Source organism: Echeneis naucrates, chromosome 12 (genome assembly GCF_900963305.1).
Source record: "Echeneis naucrates chromosome 12, fEcheNa1.1, whole genome shotgun sequence".
Taxonomy (NCBI): Eukaryota; Metazoa; Chordata; class Actinopteri; order Carangiformes; family Echeneidae; genus Echeneis; species Echeneis naucrates.
The window spans coordinates 671450-697581 of record NC_042522.1 but is presented as its reverse complement, the minus strand read 5'-3'; the positions used below and the strand labels follow the sequence as shown (position 1 = coordinate 697581).

Sequence of the window (26132 nt, the reverse complement as noted above, 5' to 3'; positions counted from 1 at the left end):
GTTCAGAAGTGCCTTCAGGTTGCTGGTGATCCAGGGCTTGTTGTTGGAGAAGCAGCGTATGGTCCGGGCTGGCATGGTGGTGTCCTCACACAATCTGATGTACTCAGTGATGCAGTCAGTCATGTCGTCAAAGTCCTCCCCATGTGGCTCACAGAGTACATCCCAGTCTGTCAACTCAAAGCAGTCCTGCAGTGCTTCAGTGACCTCATGCGTCCACTTCCTCACTGTCCTGGTGCACATGGGTTGTCTTCTCACCAGAGGGACAGACTTGGGAGTCATCCTGACTAAGTTGTGGCTGACTTGCAGAGAGGGCGGAGGGCTGTGGCGTCATATGCATCAATGGCATTGGCATAGAGGAGATCCGGCGTTTTATTTTCTCTGGTGAGGCAGTCGATGTATTGGTGAAAGTTATTTAAAGTTTTGTCCAGTGACGCATGATTAAAATCACCAGTAATAACCATGAATGCATCTTGGTGTTCAATCAATTTAGCAGCGGTGGAGCTGATGACTTCACAGGCTACCGCTGCATCAGCTGACGGGGGGATGAAAACAGCGATAACAATGGTGGCCTTGAACTCCCTCGGTAAATAATACGGGCGCATTCCCACAACCAGCAGTTCAATGTCTGGGTTACAGAGACGTTCCTTCACGTTAACATGTCCGGGATTGCACCACCTCTCATTCACATAAAGTGCAAGTCCACCGCCTTTTTTCTTCTGACTTTTGGAAAAGTCTCTGTCTCCCCGTACCAAACTGTAACCTGGGACGCTGCTGTCCGGGATGTGCGAGTGTAGCCATGTTTCACTGAAGCAAAATATGCTACACTCACGGTATTCCCTCTGGGTCGTCACTAGCGCTGCCAGCTCGTCCGTCTTATTCTCCAAAGACCTCACGTCCCCCGTTATAATCACTGGGGCCGCTGGTTTGTGTCTTCTTTTTTCCCTCCGTTTCGCTTCGGGCCTTCAGCCCCGGCGTCTCCTCCGTAGCTCCTGCAGGACCACAGGCCTGTCTCCAGGCAACAGCACTGGTTTACACAGCGCAATCAGTTGTTCACGAGTGTAAACAATGCTCCCACTACTGCGGCGATCTTCCCAGTTACAAACAGTCGGAAAAATAGGAGAAAAACTTGGAGGAGAGTAACAAGATTAAGTCCAGCCATTATCACAACTTTTACGGACAGGTTGTGATTAATCAGAAAAACACACAAAAAGAACGAACTAACAAATTAACGAAAAGTTAAAAAAAAAAAAAAAAAAAAAAAAAAAAAAAACACGACAAGAGCTGCGGCTACATGCTGCCACTAGGACGGTGCCAAGAAAGCTAAAAATATAGAAGATATGATAAAATCATAGGTACATTCCTTTAGTTTTAACTACCAAGGAAATCTGTATGGTCTGCAAGGTTGCTTTGGATTTTTTCGAAAAGAAATGTGAGAAATTAGAGAGCACATTCTAATGAAAAGATGATTGAAGATCCCTTAATTGTAAAATCAAGGGTTAGTGAAACAATGTCTCGAGTGACATACAATAAATGAAACCTTTTGGAATAGGGTGGTAGAATGTTACAAAAGACAATAGTATAATGGAGTAATGTTATATATTAATATACTATGCTAATAATGTGCTTGTGAATGCAGAATGTACATGTGAGTGAAATTTGACTATTTAATATGCACTTTACTCAGGTCTCTGCAAAAAGGTTCTTGGATTCATTCAAGTGGTGCTGTGGCCTCATTTGCAGGTATATTTTAGTTCTGCTGCTATACTACTCATTTTAAAAATAGAAACAAATCATATTGGGACATTTAAGTATAGCTTGGTGAATGCATTCCCATAAGATACTACTAATAAATTTTTTGTGTTGCAGGAAAACCTACTTACTCTATAGTAAGGTACAGCTACTATAGATTATGTCACATTTAATCATTTAATCCAGAATTTCTCTGTTCCCAGCCAAAGGCTCTTATGGCACAGAGTGTCAGCTCCACACAGTGATAGAGAAGAGTCCAGAGAGTAGCCCCACCACAAAGCCTCGGCAGGGTGGAGGCTTTTCCCAGCTGCTGTCACCTCCTGTGTATGATGTTCCCCAGCCTGAACCCAGCTACACACAGATTCCCACCTCCAACCCTGGGGCAGCTGCTTCTGCAGTCTACCCTGCTCTTGCAAAGGATAGTGTCCAACAGCACCACCAGGGGCTGCAGAAAATTGGAGGGAGCAATGAAGGAGCAAGAGAGGGCCACAAGGATGGAAAGACTGGCACTGCAGAAAACAGACAGCAGAATAAAATTTATCCTTCATCTTTCTCTCACTACTGTTACTCAACATCTGCCTCCTCAAAGCTCAGGACTCAAGCGGTTCAGGCAGACAGGTAATGATTTGATTTTTGGCTAGGCAAAAGCCAGATCCATAATCTGGCATTTCCACAGTGCGAAATAATATTTTCACTAATAGTTAGCTGAATGCCATGCACATGAGTTGCAGTTTCTGGTATAAATTTGTTTTATAAGAGAGTGTTTCGCCAACATTTTACAGTCTCGGTGAGGGGGGGTGAACACCTTGGATATTTGCGATTGTATATATGTTTGTGTATGTGTAAGCTACGGTTTGTCATTGGATGCTGTGGGTAGCTGACTGCAGCTGATGTGGGGGGCCGGAACAACACGCCCTCAGCCTGGGAAAGCAGGCAGCTCCAGGCCACTCCCCCAGGAGACTGCCCCAGGTCCAACCCATGCAAGGTCACGCAGGAAAACATGGGAGCAATGACCTCCACCCTGAGGCAGCCCACAGAGAGACAAAGGAACCAAACCAAATGAAATGAATGAATGAATTAATGAAAATATACTTTGAGTATGATTAGCCATCAACCTAAGCAGACATCACAACAGCAAAGCTTTGTAGATGCATGAACCTAACCAGTCCAGGTATTTCAATGAAGAACAACAGTCTTGTGCTGAACAATGCCATGCTCTGCTTTGTTATGTCAGGCAAAACAACAGAAACACAGACTATTTGATATAAGATTGTACTGAGATTGAGATTGACACATATCATGCTGAAAGCAATGCATCCCTGACAGTTACTGCTTTGAGGTATTCTATACATCAAACACAGAAAGTTAGAACTAAAGAGTTGCCTACAGTCTGCCTACATAAAGCGTACATTCTGGAGGTGAGGTAAACAAAGGTCAAAATTTAATTGATTCCAAGAAACGGCTGCCTGCTGTGTCAGATATGTTGTGTCAAATGACAATAATCTCAAATCAGCCCAATCTTCCTTAAATTTGTATGTTGGGTTGGGCTTTTATGTTAAATGAGATTATTTTAGATTATAGTAAAACCATTTTTTCATCTTTTGTATTGCGGTATTGTAGGATGGAGTTCTAAAGTACTGACAGGCATGGACAGAACATATTGGTCTGCAGGAAAAGAATTTGTCCAAATTGGCCCCTTATGCTAACTCAGTTTTTTTTTTTTTAATCTTATCTCTTTATTTTTATCAGACCTCAACAAGAAGAGTCTCACCATGAAAATTATAAACCCCACCAGAAACTATCAGGAGGGCAATCTGAGAGTCAGACAGGTTTTCACAGGCCCCACCACCAGGACCATCACAGTCACAGTTTCCAAGGGTCCAATGCCTATAAACGCCATGGATTCCATAACCATGAACACAACCACAGTTTCCATATTTCCCAATTCCAATCATCCCCTGGACCTAGCCCCCAATCCTCACAGGAGTGGAGGGACCATTACACCTCTGTCCAATTCAGAGGACAAAGGAGCAGGTAAGGAGGAATGGGTATTTTGTGATCTATGAATGTGGATTAAGAAAGTTCAAAACTGTTCATGGTTGAATAGCCCATACTGTTGTTGGATGGATTCACTGTAGTAGGAGACATCACAATTTATGATATCTTCTTTTACCCCTCTTGAGAACTTATGCTTTGTCATAATTTTCATCTACTCCTTCCCTTTAGATCAGTCGACCAGACCAGCAACTATTCAGACCCATTGGTATTCTCTACAGCCAGTCAGAGACAACATACCCAATTACCACCTCACCCTCAACCACAGGTTCCACCTCCCTCTACCTCCAAGACTTATTCCCACCATCATAATGACTCGGCAACTCTGCAGTACCAACATTGGGACCACAGAGAAGAGGATAAAGATGTAGAACACCCACTGAGCCGTCTGGAGATTGCACTTGCTGAGGTCCAGCAAGGCATCATCTCTGACAGTGGCATTTCGAGAAGTAGCTACTCCAACATACATAGTCTCTCAGTTTTGGAGAAAGTAAATCGTTTTGAGTGCCAGGAACATGCCGCAAAGGAATTCAAAGGAAGCTCAAACAATACACACAACAAAGCCACTCAACTGCAGGTAATTCCAATCACATTTTAAATTTTTAATCACTGTGTGTTCTATCACAAAACAGACTCCACCACTGTCACATTTGTGTGTAAAAACTGTTCTATGTTTTTTGATGTGGAACCAGATGACTGAGAGAGGCCACAGCACTCCCTGTGGAGCTGAGGACCTAAAAAAATGGCTTGAGAAAAACACCAAAGGGGCCAAAGCCCACAGAACTCTGAGCTACAGAGGAGGTAGAAATGACCACAATTACAGGTAGTCAACGCCAATACATGGATCACATTTCCATAAGTTAGAAATCCTCACTCCATATCATAATGAATCTTAATTTCTGAGTTGTGTTTAGGACTTCACCAGATCCCAGTTTAGTCCTCCAGAAGAGTCGTAGCACCTTCCAGCTGGGTGAAACCAGGAATGAGGAGAGCATCAAAGACTTTCCCCAGGGACACGACATCCAGGAAATGCCGGGCCCCATGCAGGACACATTCCACAACAGGTCAGAGTAGTTCAGTTGCTTCCTTATACTTTAAAGTCCTTCAGCAGGTTAGGGCTCTTTCTTCAATCCTGACAATTGAAACTTGCCCCTTACCAGATCTTACAGGGTATCTTTGAAGAACATCCAGTCTGAGGTCCTGCGTTCCACTTCCTTCAGACAGAGAAACCTCAAATCCTCAGTCAGTCCTCCAGCTCCAGCTCCTCGTCCTATGACCTCTGTTCCTACCAAGTACCACCCCCTAGAAAAAAAAGGGCCCAAGACGATGCCAAAACCACAGGGCATTGTCATTTTGGCACAGTCGCAACCACTGACCATTTCCCCTCACAACCAGAAGTGGCGCCATGTGGTTAACCCAGAGGTTCAGGGCCTGAACCCTCCAGCTCTTCCCAGTGCCCTGCCAGTGGGACCCCCTACTCTGGTACGGATCTGTGGTCGTAAGCGTCTGATGGCAGACCAAAAGAAGCGTTCATACTCGGAGCCAGAAAACTTGAACAAGGTTGGGGTTTCAGACACTGAGACCGCTGCCTTATTCAGGCGTGGAGGAGGTAATTGAGAAAATTACAAAAATCAGATTATACAGCTGTGTCATTTGACGTTTAACTCTTATGTGAACCAAAATCTCTCAATACTTACAATTGTTACACATTACCAGATAAAGAGGACAAAATCCCCTGAATCATATAATAGTTAAGTGTAACAGTGGGTTGGTAGAGAAAGATTCTCACAGTTGATACCTCAGATGCATTTATTTCAACTGCAGGAGACAAGAACAGCATTTACATTTTACTGTGTGGCAAGGTCTGGTCTCCATTGCATTAATTCCCTGGTCATACAGAATGAAATTAATTACACCCAAAGAAAAGTGGTGTAGCTCTGAAATAAGGCAGTCAAATGGCGCGAATATTGCACAATGCTATGCACAACTCCATCAATAAAACTATTTTAAAGACACATGAACGTCAGCAAACAACCGCCGGACATACTAGCAATAGCTTACATGTGTGATGACACATTACATATTTTATAAACCACATATCAAATTTACATTTAAAACACTGTAAATATAGTACGAGACTTCCAACAGAACTTACCCTCAGCCTTAGCCCCACAACACTGTGAGGGGGGCAGAGGGGAGGAGCTGCAAAACAAGGAGAGCTATGGTGGCTCACTAGGAGCAGAATGCAAGAACAGACAAGCCCAACAGAATGTCTTAAGTGATAAAATTCACAAAATAAATAAACAAATAAATTAATATTTCAAGTGCATTTTTGACTCTGTTTGCATAAGGTCACCATCATGTATTACCTTTGTCTGAACAAACATATCTGATGTTAAAAACACACCAAGTGAAAAAAGGTGTCACTGGAGCTCTCACGGTTCAGACACAGTTCAGACAGCTCACAACTGTGAGGCACTAATTCTAAGCAAAATAAAAGCAGAAAAAGTAAAATAAAAAACTTTGTCATGGGGTTTAGTTTTGGCAATGTCAATTAAGAGAATGGAACAAAACTTGCATTGTACTAATGATGATATACTTGATCTCCTTTTTTGTAAGACACCAGTGTAGCAGATCGACGGAGGATGTTTGAACTCGGAGTAAGTCATGACGGTGCAGAGATTTCTCAAAACATAGTATCAAGGCCTGACCTACGACAGCTTCAGCATGATGCTATTGCTGAGTATGTGGAGAGGAAGACAGGTGATGATGAAGGAAAGAGAAGTGAACCAAGGCCCCACACTACTTTTTCACAACCTGACAGTGGTAACCAAACAGGTAGGTGGAGGGGACAGTAAAGGGAAGATTAGATATCTAATAAAATAAATATTTAAGATAGAAGCTGAGACAGAAGTCAATAGATTAATTATATCATTGCTCTCTCCTTCTTTTCCTTCTTTCCCCTATACTCTCCTGCATCCCTCTATTTCTCCAGGCTCCTCCTTCTACTCTGAAATCTTCAGCCTCTCCTCTGCCTCTAGGGACTCTGACTCAGAACAAAGCTTTTGTGGAGAGAGGCATTTCTGCTCCACTCTCCCTCCCAGAGCCAATCTGTGCAACCTCCAGTCCAGCCTCTTCTACCCTGGTAGGGTGACAACTCCAAGGCCTCCAGCAAAGCCACCACTAAGGTAACCAAAGCTGCCTGCCCAGACTCTCTTTCCATGCTCAAGGTGAGACTTTCAACATTACAAATTCAGAGTCTAATGTTGTTCACGATAGTCCAGATGAAAATGTCTCAACAATGTAGAATTGCCATAGAATTTGGTGTCGACATGGTCATGTTCACCACTAGCCAAATTGTGACAACAATATATTTAAATATAACTTCACTTAACCTAAGTATTAACATGTATGTAGTGTAAATTTTAATGACTAAACCAGTATTACAGTTTCACAGTTACTGTCAAACTAATTTCTTGCTTTCTATTCTTAGTGATTCTTCTGGCTCACCTAATAAGCTGCAAGCCAAGGTCCTCCAGGATCATACCCCTGAAGCAAGTTTCAGCAGACAGTCTCTGAGAAAATATCCAGATCTGATGCTTCAGCAGCAGAACCCAGAGCTTCAACTTAACCTGGAACTGTCCAAGCAGCTAAATGGAGTCTTGCAGAGGGCAGCTTCAGATCTTAAATCTGGCAAATCTGCATCTACTGAGGATCTCCTGGAACAGGAGGAACATACAACTCCTCAACACCATCACTCCTACTCCTCCTCCACCATGGAGACACCAAGCCAGGTATCACTTAATTTCACAAAGGCTCAAAATAGCATATAACAGTGGGATGTAGACGTAGAGTAGATGGCTTCTTGTCTACTCCTACAAGCCACCAGAAACCACTGTATTTTGGTTGTGTTTGTTGCATCCCATGTTTACTGAATTTACTGCATTTTCTGAAAATAATTTATCCTATAATTATGAAATTACAAAATCTGAATGTGAAATTAGTTGTTTTGGATGAATGCTTGGTAATTTTTGATTAAACAAGCATTCCCTAAAACACTGAAAGAGTTAAAGGGGTTAAAGAAATTAATAAAAAGCAGCGCAAGAGAGAGAACAATACTAGAATAGAATGAATTTAATACATAGCAACATAATATCCACTTAAGGACAGAATATCAAAAAGGCATTTTCAAAATAAAGACCGACAGTCTTTATTACAATCTCACCATTCATCACAATGAAATATAGCAATTATTTGCAAAAAAAAGACAATCCTTCAGGCATGACAATTTATTGGAGAGCCTTTTGCCAATGAGGGAGATTTGGAAATTCCCAAAATCCAAAGAGTTTCCTGTGAGGTGCCAGAGAGCCTGAGATGATGCCTGGGCGCTGTCTGATGTGGATGATGATAAAGATAACAGAGCTCTTAAAAGAATGCAGAAAAGTACGAACAGGCAGACATACTGGCACTCTGTACTCTTACTTTAAACAATAGTTTTCACCGCAGGCAGTTGTCAGTCCTTTTCTATGGTTGAAATTTGAATTCACCCATATAATTTCTCATTTTGAGTGTGTTTTCAGCTACTTAGTCTTCTTCACTCAGAAATACAACATCTTTTCCAATGTGTCAGCTATGTCTGTTCATCTGTGAGACCTGTGAACTGATGAGTCTTTGCTCACTTGTCTAAAGTTTTGTTATTTTATCTTTTTTTTTCAGTAATGTATAATAAATATTTTCGTGCAAATTCGGCAATCTGACAGTCTGGGTGTCCACAGAGTCTCAAAGTTATAAAGACAGAAAATAAATTTTAATCTGAGCTGAGGTTAAAACCTCTATGTGTAATATCTGAGTATTAGCAATTTCAGGCAACAAACTAATGTCTAATGGGAAAATTAATGAGAATTGTTATAGGTGTGACAATCATATTGTGATTGTTTTCAATACTTGATCCTAAGCTCTGATTGGCTATAATATGAACATTTACTGAATCAGATGTGAAACCTGGTGTGATATGATCTTTGCACCTGGATCTACATCTCGTTTTATTCTTGTTTTATAAATGAGAGCCCTTGACTTCCTGTTGTGCTGGCAAAGGGGAGACATACAAAATATTAGGCATGTTTTCCCACTGTTAGGGCTGATCCTTGTACCTGTGCCATCTGTAATGTGTGTTAACTCCTGAGTCCAGTCAGCAGTGTTTGAGGTCATTTGTGGGGTTGACATACAACTTCAACCTACATCATGAATATTTGAATGATGTACTCAATATGAACACGAGAGTGTGAAATTATTTGCTTTGTAGTTAAAATAGATTGTCTTACTGGTATTGTAACTTTGATGGAGATTTGACACACTTACATACTGCAGACACATGAGATTTCTTGGCCCCATGGGAAATTCATAATTATATTGATTATTAATTTTATGAATTAGACACTGTAATCATAAAAAGAAATTGAACTCCGGTTTTAACAAAACTTTGTTTGTGTGTTTCAGAACTTCACTCCAATTGATGTCAGGGTGTGTGGTGCATTCATGTCTGAACCAGGATACTGCAGTCAAGTTGAAAATAGGTACCTCACATCTCCACTTATTCCCTGGATCAAATGCCAGTCAGGGCTTGCTTCATGTGCTTTATCAGTCTATCATCAGTCACTTAAATTTTTCACACTCCTCTTTTCACTGCATAAACTTCATTCATATGAACTTTAATATGAAATTAACAAATTAATCACTTTGAACAAGATGTGAGCCTGTGGTTTTTGGTTGCTGCAGAATTAAAATATTGTGGGATTTCAGATCTATAGCCTTGCCAACTTTAGTTTAGTTCTCTTCCATAATAGGCTCCACAGTCCAGCTGTGCATGTCTGCTGTTGTGCCTGTGTGTTTTAAAATCAACTGTGGCCTTATTACTCCATATTCCCTTCTGTTGGCATAACAGAGTGAAAGAGATGGAAGAAGGAAAGAGGCAAAAAAGAGAAAACAATGACAAGGAAAATGAAAGAAAGGCCTGAACAGAGGACATTAGTTGTATTAAGAAAAAGGGGAGAGATAGTCAAGGGTAGAATTAAAGGCAGATGAGAAAGAAATGAAAGCAAGAAGTAAAGACAGTAAAAAGGAGAGCTATAAGGAGCAAAAGAAGTGGAATTAGGGAGGAAATGAGAGGGAAAGACAATAGCTTATTTTTTTTAATTAGGGAAACATAAAAGCACAGGGAAAGGAAAGGAAGTTAGAAGAACTACTGTGAAAGAGCAGATATACAGATGAGATAAGGTGAGAGGGTGTTGAATCAATCTCGGAAAGAGGAAAAAATACAAGGAAGAAGCAGAAGACAAAGGATACAGGAAGTGAAACACCAGAGGAAAAGAAAACCAGGAAGAGAATGATGTAAAGGGATAATGGGATAATGGATGGGGGGTTGAACAAAAGTAAAATCATGTTTGTTTCATCTTCCATTGATGTGAAATAGTTTAAAAGCTTGAAGATTAATTAATCTAAAGATGGAGATAGGGTATTTTGAAGAGTGATAGTTCAAAAAAAGGTGATATCATAAGGAGGCAGGAGGGAGAAACTGAGGAATTTCAATAGGTACAAAAACATAAACATAAATAAAATACCATCTAGGGTACACAAAGATTTATTAACATTTATACTCCGTGGAAATGTGAAGACTGCACTGTAAAATGTCATTAGTTATCATGACTTACAAAAATCATGTCAGCTTCTATGACTTGCACAATGAACAAGTAAAGTTGAATGGAAACTGGATGTTGCGATAACAAATCCTTACTTTGTGTAATCTATTTGTAACTGAGTTTACATGACTGAGTGCACTTGATAATTTATTTCAGGTTGAGATCTTGATCAAGTATGGAATACTCAGAATTATTATTTCAAACAACTAAATAATTTCAAGTGGACTACCCTGAATCTGTATTCCAAATAACATGTTTGTTTAAGCTGACTATTGTGTCATATGATACAACTTGGAATCCATTAGTAGTGTTTACATAAACATCAACACTACTAAAACAATGAAATTCGATTGCCTTTATAAAACCAAGTTGATGATACTGATGCCACCAGTGTGTTAAACATCCATTAATCCTTCATGACAAAAAGTTTCAATGGCGGTAAAATAATCACAATTGCATATAAAAACTAGAGCAGTAGAAAAAAAAATTAACTGATGCAATATGTTTTTAACAAAACAATGAAAAAATACAGCAGCACAGCAGCATGATTGTGGAGAGCTGGGTGTCCACGTGGTTTGTGTGGGACCTGGACCATACAGGAGCACAGTATTCTTCTGCAGAGAATCCAAGGGCCAGTGTTGAGGTGTATAGAGTGGCGGTCGATGTGCTCCATTTTGCACCAGCAAGCTTGCTGAGCCGGTTGTTCCTGGACTTCACCTTAGCTGCCATCCCTTTTATATGTTCCTTGAAGGATAGGGTCCTGTCAAGGGTCACTCCAAGGTAGACTGGATTAGGGGTATACTTAAGTGGGAGCCTACTCAGGTGGATGTTAAGTTCTTTGCCAGCTTTTGTATTGTGGAGCTGGAACACAGTGGAGACACAGTGGTTTTAGACGCCAAGTTTTGCAATCCTGGTCCAGTTTGGTGAGGTCTTCGGTGAGCATCCGTTCCAGTTGGTCGAAGTGTGGTGCTTCGAATGCCAGACAGATGTCATCTGTATAGATTAATTTACGGGATTTGGTGCTAGGTAGGTAGTTAGTGTAGAGGCTAAACAGTGTTGGAGCTAGAACCGAGCCTTGTGGGAGCCCATTTTTCCGTGTTGTCCATGCAGTGGTGTTCTGACGGAGGTGAACTCTGAACCTCCGGTTGGTCAAGAGGGTTTTGTTGGCTGCTGTTGCCTAGGCAGGAAGCACCTTTATGAGTGTCAGTAGGAGGCCTTTGTGCCAAACTGGCAGCTGGCAGCTGTGAGGTCAAGGAACACAGTCCCTGCCTTTTCTCAAAGTCTTTTCTCAAAGCCCTTTGTTGGTGAAGGTAGTTAGGGCACTTCACACTGCAATCAGACTTAACTATTGGAAGATACTAGGGTTGTGAATGATAAACTGATACGACCGGATATTCAGTTTTAAAGTGAGAGATATGGTTGCGTCGGTAGCAGCCTCCTGAATCGATATGAATAAGCCAATGAAACCATAGCTGAAACGATTATAGAGTCATGGATCGGGTATCGCGAGACTAGCAATTATGCTTTACAGTATGGTTTGCGCCTCGAAAACAATGTGAGAGCTGTGGCTGCCCGAAAAACGACTCTCACGCATGCTCCATCGCTGGCCATGACGTAGTGATGGGAATTCTAGCTTAGAGAGCTGATTCTTTTGGCAAGGCTCACTAAAAAGAGTCAATCTTTTGGCTCTCAGATTTTTTGTCGCTTAAATTAATTTACTACCATAAATAATGTTACAAAATTGGTTACAAAATGTAAAAAACGTGCATTATATCAAATGTTCATTATTCATATATCTTATCATACGCAACGAGGACCAGAGTGCTCCGAAAAGTAAATACATCAGTAAATCAATACAAACACAAAGACCCTTCTCAATTACAGAAAAGGTCAAATCTCTGATTGTATACTTATTTATTCATCGACTTTTAACTATTTAGTGTGAAACAGCAATAAATACAAAAGGAACAAAATAAAACCAATAACAATAAAAAAAAAAAAAATTAAAAAAAAAAATATATATATATATAATAATATATATAAATAATTATGAATAATAATAATATAATAAAAAAAATTGTAAAAAAAAAAAAAAAAAAATGGTGTTACAGTTTCAGTCTTTAGAGAAGATTGGCATTGAGAAAGGCCTCAGCTTTGAGGGGCTGCTTTTGTTCCTTCCCTCTGTAAAGAAGATTCACTCAGAGGGACGGATGTGGCCACAATACACAGTCTCCGTGCCATCACATGTGTAAGGCGTGGGTAGACTGTAGCCTTGGTCACCCATTCTGCCTTTGCTTGATCAATGAAACTGAAATACATCAAAATTTAGCTTCTTTTCCTGCCACTCATTTTCAATTCCCACCTGTTTCCATCATCTCTGTGTGAGTGTGCTGGTGACTTTTCTCTCTCTGTGCTGTGTGTAGCTCCTGCTCAGTGCTCATGTAGCTGACGTGCAGCTTGAGCAGAAAAAAAAAAGAAAAAAAATTGAGCAAGTCCGAGCCAGGCAGGAGCCGGTTCCTGTCGTTCATTTCAAAGAGCCGTATTGTTCATGACTGACACATCACTACCATGATGGAAAACTGATAACAGCAATAACATTAACAACTACTGCTTAAAGTTTTCAGTTCATAACATGTTTATATTGAAATGTCACAGCTTTGTTACATACCTCAAGTGTTCAAAACACTATGCTCAGGCTGAAATGTTGCACTGTTACTATTTTTACCTACCTCCAACAAAATGATGTCAATTCAGCAAATGTTTTTTTGGTCCTGGGGCGTTGTTAGGTGCGTTTTAGGGGGGCTTTTCTTTTATAATTTTTGCCAGTGCTACGCAGCAACAATGCTTGGGGATATGTGGTCTGTAGAATTGGTTTCTTTATTTTATAATGTAAGATTAAGGTCTATATCAACAAATGTTAACAGTACAATCGAATCGAATCGTTATCATTCTTACACTGTATCGATTGGTATTGAATCATTCTGTATTAAAAATATATAATTTTTTAATCTTATAGTAGCCTGTGTATCTAGATGTGTATCGAATCGTCTGTCACAGAGATGTGCAACCCTAGAAGATACGCTGCCAAACAGCAGAATGTTTCTCAACGGTTAATAAAGTATTTCTGGTTCAGATCCAAAGAGCATGCAGTGATGTACAGAGTGACCGGTGAGCTTGGAAGAATTATTTTGGAGAACCCAATACAATAGTGATGTGTCATTCCAGAATGATCTGGATCTGAGAGCCGGCTCTTTGAAGCCATTTTTTTTTTCACTGCTTTTTTCTGCTAGATGTGTGGTGGCGTCTGTGTGCCCATGCTGAGCTGAAGGGGGAAGGGAGGGGTTACAAACACACACACACACACACACAGCACAGTGAGTACACAAACAGGAGAGAGGGAAAGAAAGTTTGTGTACTACAGACAGAAACAGCAAGCTGAAAGGTGAGGAGCCCCTTTTCAGGAGGCCAAGGCTTCAGTCTGCCCACATCTAACACATGTGATGGCATGGAGACTGTATATTATAGCAACATCCATCCACTTAGAGAAAATCTTCTCCAAAATAGGGCAAATAATAATAAAACATATAATATTACTACCCTGCAACCATCCAACCAACCAATACTAACCTGGAAATAGAAAAGCAGTAGAAGATGGATGGATGGATAGATAATAATACCAACCGAGAGAATAAACCCCTCTAAGCTGAGGCACTTTGTTTTTACCTGAATGCTGCTTTTTTCTTTTTGTAGTACATATTTTAATATATATTCTGTTGTACGATTCTTTATACTTGACTATGTGGTTTCAAGGTAAAAAGTTAAACATTTTTCAATTCAACCATAGATTGGACCTTTTTCCAATTGAGATGGATCTTTGGGTTTTTGTACTTATAATAAAATTATTTATTATTCGTTGTATTTGGCTCCAAGTCCAGTGTGTAATATATATGAATAAAGCCTTATAAATAATAAACATTTGATACAATGTATGTTTTTTACATCAGTATTTCATTTTACGCATAAATTAACATTATTTTTGTGATGCCACTTGGGAGCCAAAAGAGCCTGAATTCCCATCACTAATACCCAAGGCTTAGAAGATCTGCTACTAACATCTTGGTGCCACATACCACAGCTACACAGGTCTCACTCTCTCTCTGTCACTCAGTCATTTTCTACTGCTTATCCGTAAGGGTGAAAGGGGGTGCTGGAGCCTATCCCAGCCAACATTCCAGTCAAGGGCAGATTACACCTCAGACAGATTGCCAGGGTGCTACAGAGGTCTAGTGGAGTCTACTCCATGAAGGATGTTGTGGTGGAGGACATGTACTGTATGGCTGATGGGTGTGTTACTCTGTTAAAACTGCACTTGACCACACCTCATTGTAAGAACAACTCATGAACACTCAATTGAGTGAAAGTGCAAATGCTCTAAACAACTATAGCACAAAAACTGCTGTGTTAGTTTATGTGGGGTAATGTTTTGGCTATTCTCTCTTTTCCTTTCCAGTAGTGAAGGCAAAATGTTTATGCTGAGGATTGTACAAGAGAAAATTGGGGCATCTCTAATATCTCATGCGCTCATCCGATAGATAGATGAAGACAACTGGATCCATTTGCTTGTGTTACAAGCAAAATCTAATTATTAGTTCATTTCCATTATTCTTGTTTTTAAACCACAAGTTGTCTTGGTGAACAGAGTAAAGGAGTGAGTGCGAGACAGACTGGTGAGGCCAAGTGCACAAGAGACACTAGTGCACATTTGAAGTGGCATAGGAAAAACGCACACCAGAAAAAAGGAAAATATTTTGGAAGTATGCGCAGGTTGAGCAGTTTTTATTCAAATGTATACAAGCCTTGTTGGAGTCTTGTTATATTGGGTTCTACCAGTGGAGTTTTTGTTGAAATTATGTCTTGAAAATGTGACACCACACTATTTGATAGATATTTGACCAGGAGATATGGAGAGATCTAATGGGTCTCAGTACCGCCAGTGATGGGATGGCAGTATTGATTCCAACATCTTATTATGAGGATTATACTTATATGTGGTTAATGCAAAATCTCATTACGGTACATTAAATTCAAACATTTATCTTCACCTGCTTACTTTAGAATCTATGATTAAAATGAAATGAATTCCTCTTATACATACTCAAACTCAAACAAAATTACACTGTCTGATTACATGTTACATTACACTGTCTGACAACCTTTCTTTGATTCTTAAATGATCTGTCTTTATTTCAGACCTGCTGACATTCAGGTGTCACTTTGTGGTCATGTTTCTCCTCAATCATCCCAAAACTGTCTAAACATCATACACTCTGCAGGACATTTAGGTGAGTGAAACGCATGAAAATGATAGCCTTGTGAACCCATCCAATCATTCTTTGATCCATGGATCAAGGGTATGTGATAATTATTTATACTTTATACTGTGACTGCTTTTTGGATTCTTTCCCTGATTATTTTTGTGCTCTGAACCTAGACCCAGGCTGTTTCTACATGCCTGCTACTCGTAGAGAGCAGCAAATCACACACAGCAATTCCACTTTGGCAGCCTCTGGTCTGACCTGCCCCCTCTTCTCATCTAAGACTCAGGATGGTAGTGGCACAGAGAGGCAACCAGGTGAAAGGCTGAGCCTGGCCAACCTTGGAGCCATTGCTTTCCAAGGCATAATGCAAGAATGTGCAACCATGAAGATTACTACCTTCAATGAAATCAAATCAATGGTGCCTGAAGGACAAACAAGGCACAGTTTGACCCACATCAGCATATTAGAAGACACTGCAAAGGAGTTTGCACAGCCACCAGACAGGAAGGAATTGAACACTGTGTTGTCTTCCTCTTCTGTCCATGACCTGCCTGTCTGTCTTAGAATCTCTGAGTCCAGTCACTTGAGTGCCATTGCCCAACAGCAACCTTTAAAAACCTCTGAAAGCCAATCACAGAAGGATCTTGATGAGGTCTTCCTCCAAAATCCTGTCTCTTTGTCACTTCGTCCTCCAGTCAAAGAGACACAAATCATAAAGGATCCTCCTCCCTTCCGTGGCTTGAAACAAGATACTCTTCACCAGCCTGAAGAAAGGTTTGTTGTCAAATATTTCCATATTCAAACTTGAATTTTAATATTATCTTTATCTTTTTTGATGTTGTACTCTCATGTTCCTTTTTCCATTTCTTTTTTCCTCCCTGTATTTAGTCCTAATTCTGAACTCTTAAAGTCCAGCTTCCCCCCCGGAGAGTCATCCATTCCGACCCCTCCAAGGTCCCCTTCCTCCTCAGTTTTCCAACACCCTGTCCTCCCCACCATCACTTCAATAACTACATTTACCACGACTGAGAGCAGCTTAGGTCTTGAGTACCAGCTGCTGCCAAAGAGGGAAAAGACAACTGAGGACATGCAAGTGGATGCACTGGCCCAACAGCTGGTGGGTAGTCAGCAGTTAAGTCCTCTACTGACCAGCTAGTTATGATCCAACTTGTATAATAAGTATGTCATCATGTTGGGTTGAGGGTTGTTTTGTATACCATATATGACTATATCTTTCTTCTCAAAATCGAGTCTTAACTTTATCTTTGGTTTGAACTCACAGTCAGACTTTTTTAAAGATGTCATGTTTTCACACCACTACAATAGATTTTAAATAATGTGATTAAAGTTTGAAATACAGCTAAATAAACTGAACTTATTAAAGTGTTAACTGTTAAGGTATAACATTTTCTTTTATACCTATTGCCTCATCTTCCAAGGATAAAGTAAATCAAGTGAAATATAGGGCCCTTTTCACATAGACAATATAAACTCTTTTTACAGCCAGTGGAGTTGCCTCTGATGGTCATTAGGTAGAATGCAGGTTTAAGGCACTTCAGCAGTGGCTTCACTGTTCAGCCTATGTCTATGTCCATTTTTATATACAGTCTGATTGTGATCTTTTTATTGTTGTTATTATCATTATCTTCATATCATCATTACTGTCATTGTTGTATATAGTTCTATTTCTTCCATGTTTATTGTACCCAGGTGCTGCAGGACAGTTCTCTGGCGCCACTCCTGGACACATGGATGGGTAAATCAACTGTTGAGCTTATGGAGGAGATCTTTCCAAACAGTAAATTATTTGATAAATTGCAATGGCAGCACAAGTGCTGTGGCTGCTTGAACAACAGGTAATTTTGACATTATATGTTTTGTCTTTGGATATTCCTAAACAATTGCATCAAACCATCTAGGTCAACCATTTTTACTGTATGTATGTAGAAAAAAAATATGGTTTCAGTATGAGCAGTTGAATAAAATCAATAAAATCTAGTTTTTAAATAGTGTTTAAATAGTGACGCTCCCTCTCCAGGATCCAAGATGGCATGCACTTTTCTGTTTTAAGGACAGGAACGAAGAAAAGGACAGAGATAAATGCAGAAGACAATGAGAAAGACCTCAACACAAGAAAGGTTAATATATATATATATATATATATAAAATCTATATAGTAATTAATTATTTATATATATATATGTTGTTTATTTTATTTTTTGCTATGTAAAGCATACTCATGCTTTCCACTGCTCTTCCTTTCTGATGCTATAATTTGTTTCCATCAAACATCAAATCAGTACCAAGTCAAATTCTTTCAGTGTTTAAATTTTTCCCTGGTTGTCTACCAGGTGGAGCTGTGTGAGGCCCTAAGGAACAGTGTGAATGCTCTGAGGCAGGAGAAGGAGCTTTTGTGTGAGGAGCAGAAGCATCACCAGGCACTGGGGGAAAGCATCAATACACTTTTACAAGAACAACTTAAAACAAATGAGATGGACAAGTACAACATGTTCATTGGTAAAATAAACCTATCACTGTGAAAATTGTATAATGTATGTTTTGATGATATTTTTTATTAATACTCAATGACTGGCACGTCCATACAGCAAAAATGTTGTACCTGTAATGTGTCAGACACCTTTGGTTATTTACCTAGCTGTTCGTTTTATCGGCCTGGATTTGTTTGCAGGGGATTTGGAGAAAATTGTAAGCCTGCTGCTCTCCCTGTGCAGCCGGTTGTCAAGGATCGACAAAGCTATGTTTGCTCTGGAGAGAGGAAAGCTGACAAAAGAGGACACAGCGGAAGAAAGGGTGAGATAGGACAACATTTACCATATATATTACTTTACCTTAGGTCGGTTATAAATCTCTTTGCCTGTAATTCTATTAAATTCAAAATATGTTTTATGCATTAATTCTGCACAGAATTTGAGCAAAGGGGGATGTTTTTGGACTTTGGGAGGTAGCCCACACAGCCAAAGGGAGAACATGCAAATTCTCCACATTAAGCTTTCAGTTCAGAGAACAAACATCTGCAACATTAAATAAATACAAATATACAAGACCAACTGCAACACGTATAATAGTGAACCAGCATACTGCTGCAACTATTAGTATGATGCTGAGCCTTACTAGCAATATTATTGGTGCAAGCAGCAGCAATACTATCGCTACTATGGGTACTATGACTGTTAGCACTGCTATTTACTTCAAAAGATGTGGGATGTCACTCAACTTTTTTTGTTGATATCACTGATGTGATTTACCAAATATATAGATGATAATGCTAAACCACATCTTGCCATTTTGGTAAAAAATATAAAGTTTTCCTCGTTATCACACTAGCAGTAGTCCAATGGTGCATTTCTTGTGAGTGGTCATGTAATATAACTAACTCGCTGGCGGACCCAGGCGAAGTGCCAACAGCATCTGAGACAGTACCAAAATACGGTGTGATCACATAAATTCTATGTTGGTATTTCCTGTCCCACCATCTACCACAGAAGAAAGACTAGTTTGCCACACCCTGCTGTCAAGACTGCCATGATATAGCAAATATAAATATCCAGTGTCCATAGGTTTTTACTGCCATCTTGTTGTAGAATCATTTACTTATTTGTTGTGTACTATCAAAGTTTTGTCCTCTAGCTGGAGGATCTGATAAGAAACCAGTTTCCTTAACAGGATTAATAAAGCTTCTAACATCATTATCATCAACCCACACAGACAGGTAGAACTTGTGCACACCACACAAAAAGGCGTGGGGTTTTGTTCTTTTTTAATAATAGTTTCTTTTGGGTGCTGCATTGGTTGCTGGGAGCCTGGCTGGAGCCTTACTGTGTGAAATGGATTGTGAATTGGATGTTAACACCACATCTACATTGAAGGAAGTTAAGAATCCGCCCAGAGTCCGAAAATATCTGTCGTAGGTTAAATTACTTCTGACTGTGTCATGAATGGCCAGCCCTGTTATAAGCTGATGAATGAATGACACATGATGAAAAAAATATATATGTATGTCACACCCATGTGAATCATAAAAAATTTGCCCACTATTTTGGATTATATTCATTGATCAAACATAACATTATGACCATCTGCCATTGAATTGCTCCCCCATTTGCTGCCAAAACAGCCCAAACTCATCGAGGCATGGACTCCCCTAGACCCATGTAAGTGTCCTGTATGTCGTGAAGTGGGGGCCTCCAAGGATCAGACTTGTATGTTTCGCCCGTCCCATAGACCATAATTAAACCCTGGGGAATTTCGAGGCCATGTCAACACCTCAAACTCATTGTTGTGCTCCTGAAACCATTCCTGAATAGTTTTTGTTATGTGGCACAGCACATTTCCCCTCTGATACAGCCTTCAAAAGGGTGTACATGGTCTGCAGCAATCCTTAGGTAGGTGGTATGTGTCAAAGTAACACCCATATGGATGGGAGGATCCAAGTTTTCCCCGAAGAATGTTGCCCAAACCACCACACTGCCTCGTTCAGCTTTCCTTCCCTCCATAGTGCATCTTGGTGCCATGTGTTCTCCACATATGCAATGCACATGCACCCCGTCATCCGCGTGATGTTAAAGAAGTCCTGATTCATCAGATCAGGTAGCTTCTTCCATTGCTGTGTTGTTCAGTTCTGATGCTCATGTTGCCATCATTTGTGCTTTCAGTGGTGCACAGGTCAGCTGAGCACTGATTGGCCTGCAACTGTGCAGTCTCATACACAACAAACTGCAATGAACTGTGTAATCTGACACCTTTCAATCAGAATGAGCATTAACTACTTCACCAATTTAAGCAAGAGCAGCTTGTCGTTTGGATTGGATTACATGGGCCAGAACTTGCTCTCCACATGCATCACTGACCCTTGGCTGCCCATGACCCATGAGATTGATGCAGTTATAGTCTTGCAGCTAAATATATATACATTTTTTTATTTTAGTGCATGTCTGTGACCATCCCTGGAAGCTAGGTTGTGATCTTTATTGAGTGAAATGTGTGGCCTTTGTGTGGCAGGGAGGGCAGTGCTACTCCTCAGTGACTATAAAGGGGAATAAAGGACAGAGAAGATGTGGAAAGATGGACAGGGGAAGGGAAGCAGGTAGTGTTGGTAGAAATGAGTGGGGTGAAGGATGCTGTGCTTTTCCTGTTATCTCACACGGGTGCCCATTTTAGGGAGGATTCATCAGTTCTTCATGATGTGACCCAATCCAAGCTGGCGAGTGACACCACACATGCAAGTGTTCATTACATAAATATGAGTGAGACAGTGAACTACTGGAGCCACTTGGTGCACTGCAGTCACCAGTGTTCCAGGTGGGCAACAGCAAGCACCCCTGGACCGCCCAAGCAAGTGCATGACAGAGCAGGGTAGGAGGGCCCCATGCTCCCCCATCACCCCTCCACCACCACCCCGCCGCCTGCATCTGCCACCAGCTTCACACACCTCGGACCCCACCCCCATCTCCCAGACGAGCCAGAGGTACCCCACCGACTGAAGAGACCCATCTGGGAGCTCCTGTGGTTCCCCGGCTGCCGGACCCAGGCGAAGTGCCCAAAGGGGGAAGGACTGCAGGAGCAGAGGGCCATGGAGCCGGACCCTCGCCCCCAACGCACACGGGCCAAGGAGACCTCGGGAGGAGGAAACCTCAAAATCCCAGACAGGAGCCCTCGGGCCCCCTAACAAGGGAGAGAGGAAGGGGCGAGGCACCACCGACTGGCCAGCGCCAGACCGATAGAGACCACCAAGGAGCTGCCCTGGACCCAGCACCATACAGCGTGTAAATCATATTTATCAGGCAGATATCACTTTGTTCATGTTAACAGTGACTCTTCCTCACACACAATTCCCCAGGGTTCTGTACTTGGACCGATCCTTTTCACCCTATATATGCTTCCCTTAGGCAATATTATCCAGAGGCACAGCATCAATTTTCACTGTTACAGTATGTAGATGATACTCAGTTATATTTGTCAGTGAAGCCAAATGACCTGCAACATTTTACTTGCAAACTCAGAGAAAACTGAAGCCCTTAACACATGAGAGAAGCATTATCTGGTCATCTCACCACCCTGGATGGCATTACTTTGGCCTCCAGTTCCACTGTTAAGAATCTTGGAGTAATTTTTGATCAGGACATGTCCTTTCTTCTTCATATAAAACTATATTTTATATTTACAACTTTCTTTTACTTATGCAACATTGCAAAGATCAGAAACATCCGGTCTCAAGAGGATGGAGAAAAACTTGTGCATGCATTTGTTACCTCTAAATGAGACTGCTATCAGAATGTCCCAGCAATTCTCTGAGAAGCCTTACTGTGTTAGCTTCTCTTAATTTGACCAAGCTCCATCATATCTAAGAGAGCTCATAGTTCCTTACTGTCCTAGTTGGCCACTCTGCTCTCTAGATGGAGGTTTACTTGTGGTTACTAGAGTCTCCAAGAGTAAATTGGGAGGCAGAGCTTTCAGTTAATCATCTGTGAAACTTCCAGTATTGGTCTGGGGGGCAAAATACAGTGCTACTTGAAAGTTTGATAACCCTCCAGACATCACTGTTTTTGTAAAAAAAAACAAACAAACAAACAAACAAACAAACAAACAAACAAACAAAAAAACATTAAAATAAGCGTATTGTACATATATCCAAATCCCAATTTGTAAAGCATTGGCTTCCAAACAATGGACGCACACACAGAAGATTTAAATTCATTATTTAATTCTCCAAGCAAGTTGAGTTTGATTGTGACCAAATAATTCTATTTTGGACTCATCTGTCCAGAGAATGGATTTCCAGAAGGCCTCTGTTTTTTCCGGAGTGCTCTCTGGCCAAGTTGGAAGAGCACCTCTGGGCACTCCAGTTTCCTCCCATCATCCAAAGACATGCATTTCTAGGTTCACCAGTGACTCTAAATTGATCGTGGGTGTGAATGTGAGCGTGAGTGGTTGTTCGTCTCTGTTCATGTCTGTGTGTTGGCCGTGTGATGGACTGGCGACCTGTCCAGGGTGACCCCGCCCCTCGCCTGGAATGTTGGCTGGGATTGGCTCCAGCAGCCCCGTGACTAGGAAATGGAAAAGCAGTAGAAGATAGATGGAGATGCCACTTATGTAGGCCAAGAAAGTAGCAGAAATGTGTAGAAAGTACTTTTGAACGTATTTTGTTGAAGGTGTACAATAACAGTTACTTTTCTCATTTCTTAACCACTCCCCCACCCACCAAGCATACAAACAACAACAACAAATAAGAAGAAAATAAGTAATAAATATAAAAAATGTAAAGAGCACAAATCAAATTTATTTTACAAACAGGATGAACAGTATATAAGTGTCTGCCCATGGTCTTTGCAGACATACTTCACATCACATTTATAGCACTTCGTACTTGTTTTGTGGTCCTTCTTTGAGGGGCAGAATTGACACTGTCTGTGAACTTGTTTGTGTGTATGTGTGGGGTCATTGGAGGGGAGATGCCGCATATGTGCAAGAAAATTACAGTTTTGTCTGAATTCAGTCAGTATCACACATAATCTCAACTTCTCATTGTATGTATGTGGGGGGTGGGGCTTTTGTGTTTTTTGTGGTGTGAAAATTATTGTATAGCTGCCAGGTCAAAAAAGACCCTTCAGTCAATCTTTGTATCCTTTTTGTATACAGATGTCATGGGGAATATGAACAAAGGCAATGTTTCCAAGTGCATGCTCTTGGAGGAATATGATGGGTTTCTTTAACAACTCAATGGTTTAGACCTGCTCTATGTTTCAAGTGCTTTGATAGAAGGTCTGTGGAGAGTTTGCATGTTCTCCCCATACCTGCATGGGTATCCTCCCATCATCCAAAGACGTTAACTTTGGTTAACGTTTGGTTAACTGCTGACAGTAACTGCTGACACTAAATTGTCCGTAGGTCTGAATGGGAGTGAGATGGTTGTTTGGCTCTGTGTGTCGGTTCTGCAATGGACTTGCAACCTGTGCAGGGTGTACCTCACCCTCGCCCAGCGTGAGCTGGGATTGACACCAGCACCCCTGGACTGAAGATAAAGCCTCAATCGCACAGTTGCTGTTGCTTTAATGACCATTTACATTTTGTAATTTCCAGATGAGGGAGTATTAATAATCAGTAGGGCTGTGTTGTAAACTAAAGGCATGTTTGTTTTCTTTTGCTCTTTAGGACTCACTCAACCACAAACGCTTTCTGCTTCTCTGTCAAACTGAAGATGCCTGTGAGCTGAAGGAGAATTTGGACAAGAGGCAGCAGGTGGTCCATGCCATCCTCTCCAGCTACCTTACTGAACCACAGCTCCAGAACTACCGCCAATTTGTAAGCACTAAACCCTCCCTTATGATCCGCCAAAGACACTTGGAAGACCTTATACGACAGCGGGAAGAGCAGATAACATGGTTGGCTGAGAGCATGCCAAAGAAACTGGCAGATGCTCACGATTGTTTGAGAGCCTGTCAATTCCTTCTGCCAAGTCCTGTGCCCTGCTCTTCTTCGTATCTACCACTACTTCCAGAATCTTTGATGCCAGGCCCTGTACACTCAGTCAGGCCTATCACTGTGACCTCACTATGATGTTATGGCCACTGCTACAGGTGGCATTATAGAGTAGGAAGTAAAGAAGGCTTAGCTATCTAAAAAATATTTTGAAGTTTGAGTGATGCTTTAAACTGTATATGTCATGAATGAAGAGCCTGAAGTGGGCTCTGTCCACAGCTACACAACTATGCAGGATCAATACATGAGGAAGGAAAGATTTTAATGGATCTCATTGCCATTTGTATTCACACTGACTGTATAATACACTCTTTTCGAGTGTGGTATAGACTCAAACCGCTTCTAGTGTTTCTAATGATCACCTGACCCACTGTTTTTCTCTTTTAAGGCCTGTCAGGAGCTCAAGACCTCTTATCATTTTCCTTTTGTCAGATGAATTAGAAACTCTCTGCTCTGAAAACTCTTCTACTATAGAAGGGATGCAACCTCTATTAATAGTATAAAGTGAATTCTTTGTCAAGTAAAGTCATGAAGTCCCAGTCATATTGGAAGTCTCATTGAGCAACTTCCCATACTATTATCTGCAAAATTTTTATTGCTAGAAATGTTCACATAGCAACTTGCAAAAACAACTAAATTTTGTAGACCACAGCACACAACACACTTTTGTTTTGAGAAAAGTGTTATCCTCTACTTATTGTTGCATCATCCTACTGCCACTGCCATCTGTGTCTGAAGCTTGTAGCACTTTTAGCCATTCCACCACTGTTTGTGGTATAATTTAATGCTGGCAAAACGAATGATGCTTTTTCAATGTGTGGTTAGCTCCTTGATGTCCTTGATGTCCTTGATGTCTGAATTTATTTACATTTGTATAAAAATATTTGTGTTTTTTGCTTTCAAGCAGATGTTAAATGGAGATATTTAATTTGAGAATACAATATAGAATAAATATAAATGTAGGTATGATGCAGGTATGCAGTTGATTTTATTGATGCCAAAACTACACAGTAAAAGATAGTGTCAATGGAACTCTTAGAGAGTTCACTTTAACTCCGTTCTAGATAACATTTGGTCCCATTCGAAATTAGAGTAAAATTTACTTACCTAGTTGATTCTACTCAATTCACGGTCAAAATGAAAATGAAATGTGTAAAAATATTTAACACTGTTGTTTGTTCACACTGTTCAAAGAGATATGATTGCACTTTATAGAGCTAATTTTATTAAATTTTAGTTTAAAAATTACACTAATGTGTAGTAATATTCAATTTTCATATATCTACAGTGTTATTCATTACATCTACGTCATATGATGCTATACTGCTATGTTCTATCCTATCAAATGTAAATAAACACAAAGTTACAAAGTCACAGTAACAGCATTTATTGAGTCTTGCCATAATTGCCCTAATTATAATGTATATTTTTGTATTTTTCTACAATACAATATGCTTACCAAAGGAAGTAATATGGAACTGTGTTGTCCACTCCATATGACATTTGTATGTCGAAAGGCCTAGGATACTGAACGTTGTCAACATGAAAAACAATAAAGTCTTGTTTAGACCTGATCACTTCATATGCATGGAAATGTTCTTGAAAAGTATTGTACATAAAAGGCAAAGTGACCAGCAACAGTTTCTCATGTATTATCAGAACGGACTCAAATCTGGTTTTAAAAAAAAGAGGGATTTCAGATTCAACTTTGCCACAAATAACCAGATCTGGTCGGTAAACAAACCCATTGTGTTTAACCCAATTCACTTTCAATGAATTTAATAAGCATGAACTCTTCTCACCAAAAACATAAGGAAGA

The 26132-nt window shown here is 40.5% G+C and overlaps 1 protein-coding gene across 3 annotated transcripts in view; it reads left to right on the top strand.

Moving 5' to 3' along the window:
- shroom3 (shroom family member 3) overlaps window positions 1-25887 on the top strand; it is a 31261-nt gene extending 5374 nt beyond the window's left edge. For 2 of the 3 annotated variants that reach the window (XM_029516648.1, XM_029516646.1), the window contains 19 exons: window positions 1685-1740; window positions 1953-2367; window positions 3499-3783; window positions 3976-4381; window positions 4497-4627; window positions 4719-4868; window positions 4965-5413; window positions 6424-6642; window positions 6800-6992; window positions 7298-7598; window positions 9301-9377; window positions 15750-15841; window positions 15991-16591; window positions 16706-16934; window positions 17528-17673; window positions 17856-17955; window positions 18169-18334; window positions 18507-18628; window positions 23987-25887. In XM_029516648.1, the coding sequence (XP_029372508.1) occupies window positions 1685-1740; window positions 1953-2367; window positions 3499-3783; window positions 3976-4381; window positions 4497-4627; window positions 4719-4868; window positions 4965-5413; window positions 6424-6642; window positions 6800-6992; window positions 7298-7598; window positions 9301-9377; window positions 15750-15841; window positions 15991-16591; window positions 16706-16934; window positions 17528-17673; window positions 17856-17955; window positions 18169-18334; window positions 18507-18628; window positions 23987-24391 (4543 nt within the window). In that variant the 3' untranslated portion in view covers window positions 24392-25887. The remainder of the gene's footprint in view (window positions 1-1684; window positions 1741-1952; window positions 2368-3498; window positions 3784-3975; window positions 4382-4496; window positions 4628-4718; window positions 4869-4964; window positions 5414-6423; window positions 6643-6799; window positions 6993-7297; window positions 7599-9300; window positions 9378-15749; window positions 15842-15990; window positions 16592-16705; window positions 16935-17527; window positions 17674-17855; window positions 17956-18168; window positions 18335-18506; window positions 18629-23986) is intronic. The other variant, XM_029516647.1, reaches the window with a different exon arrangement.
- Window positions 25888-26132: the final 245 nt, after the last annotated feature.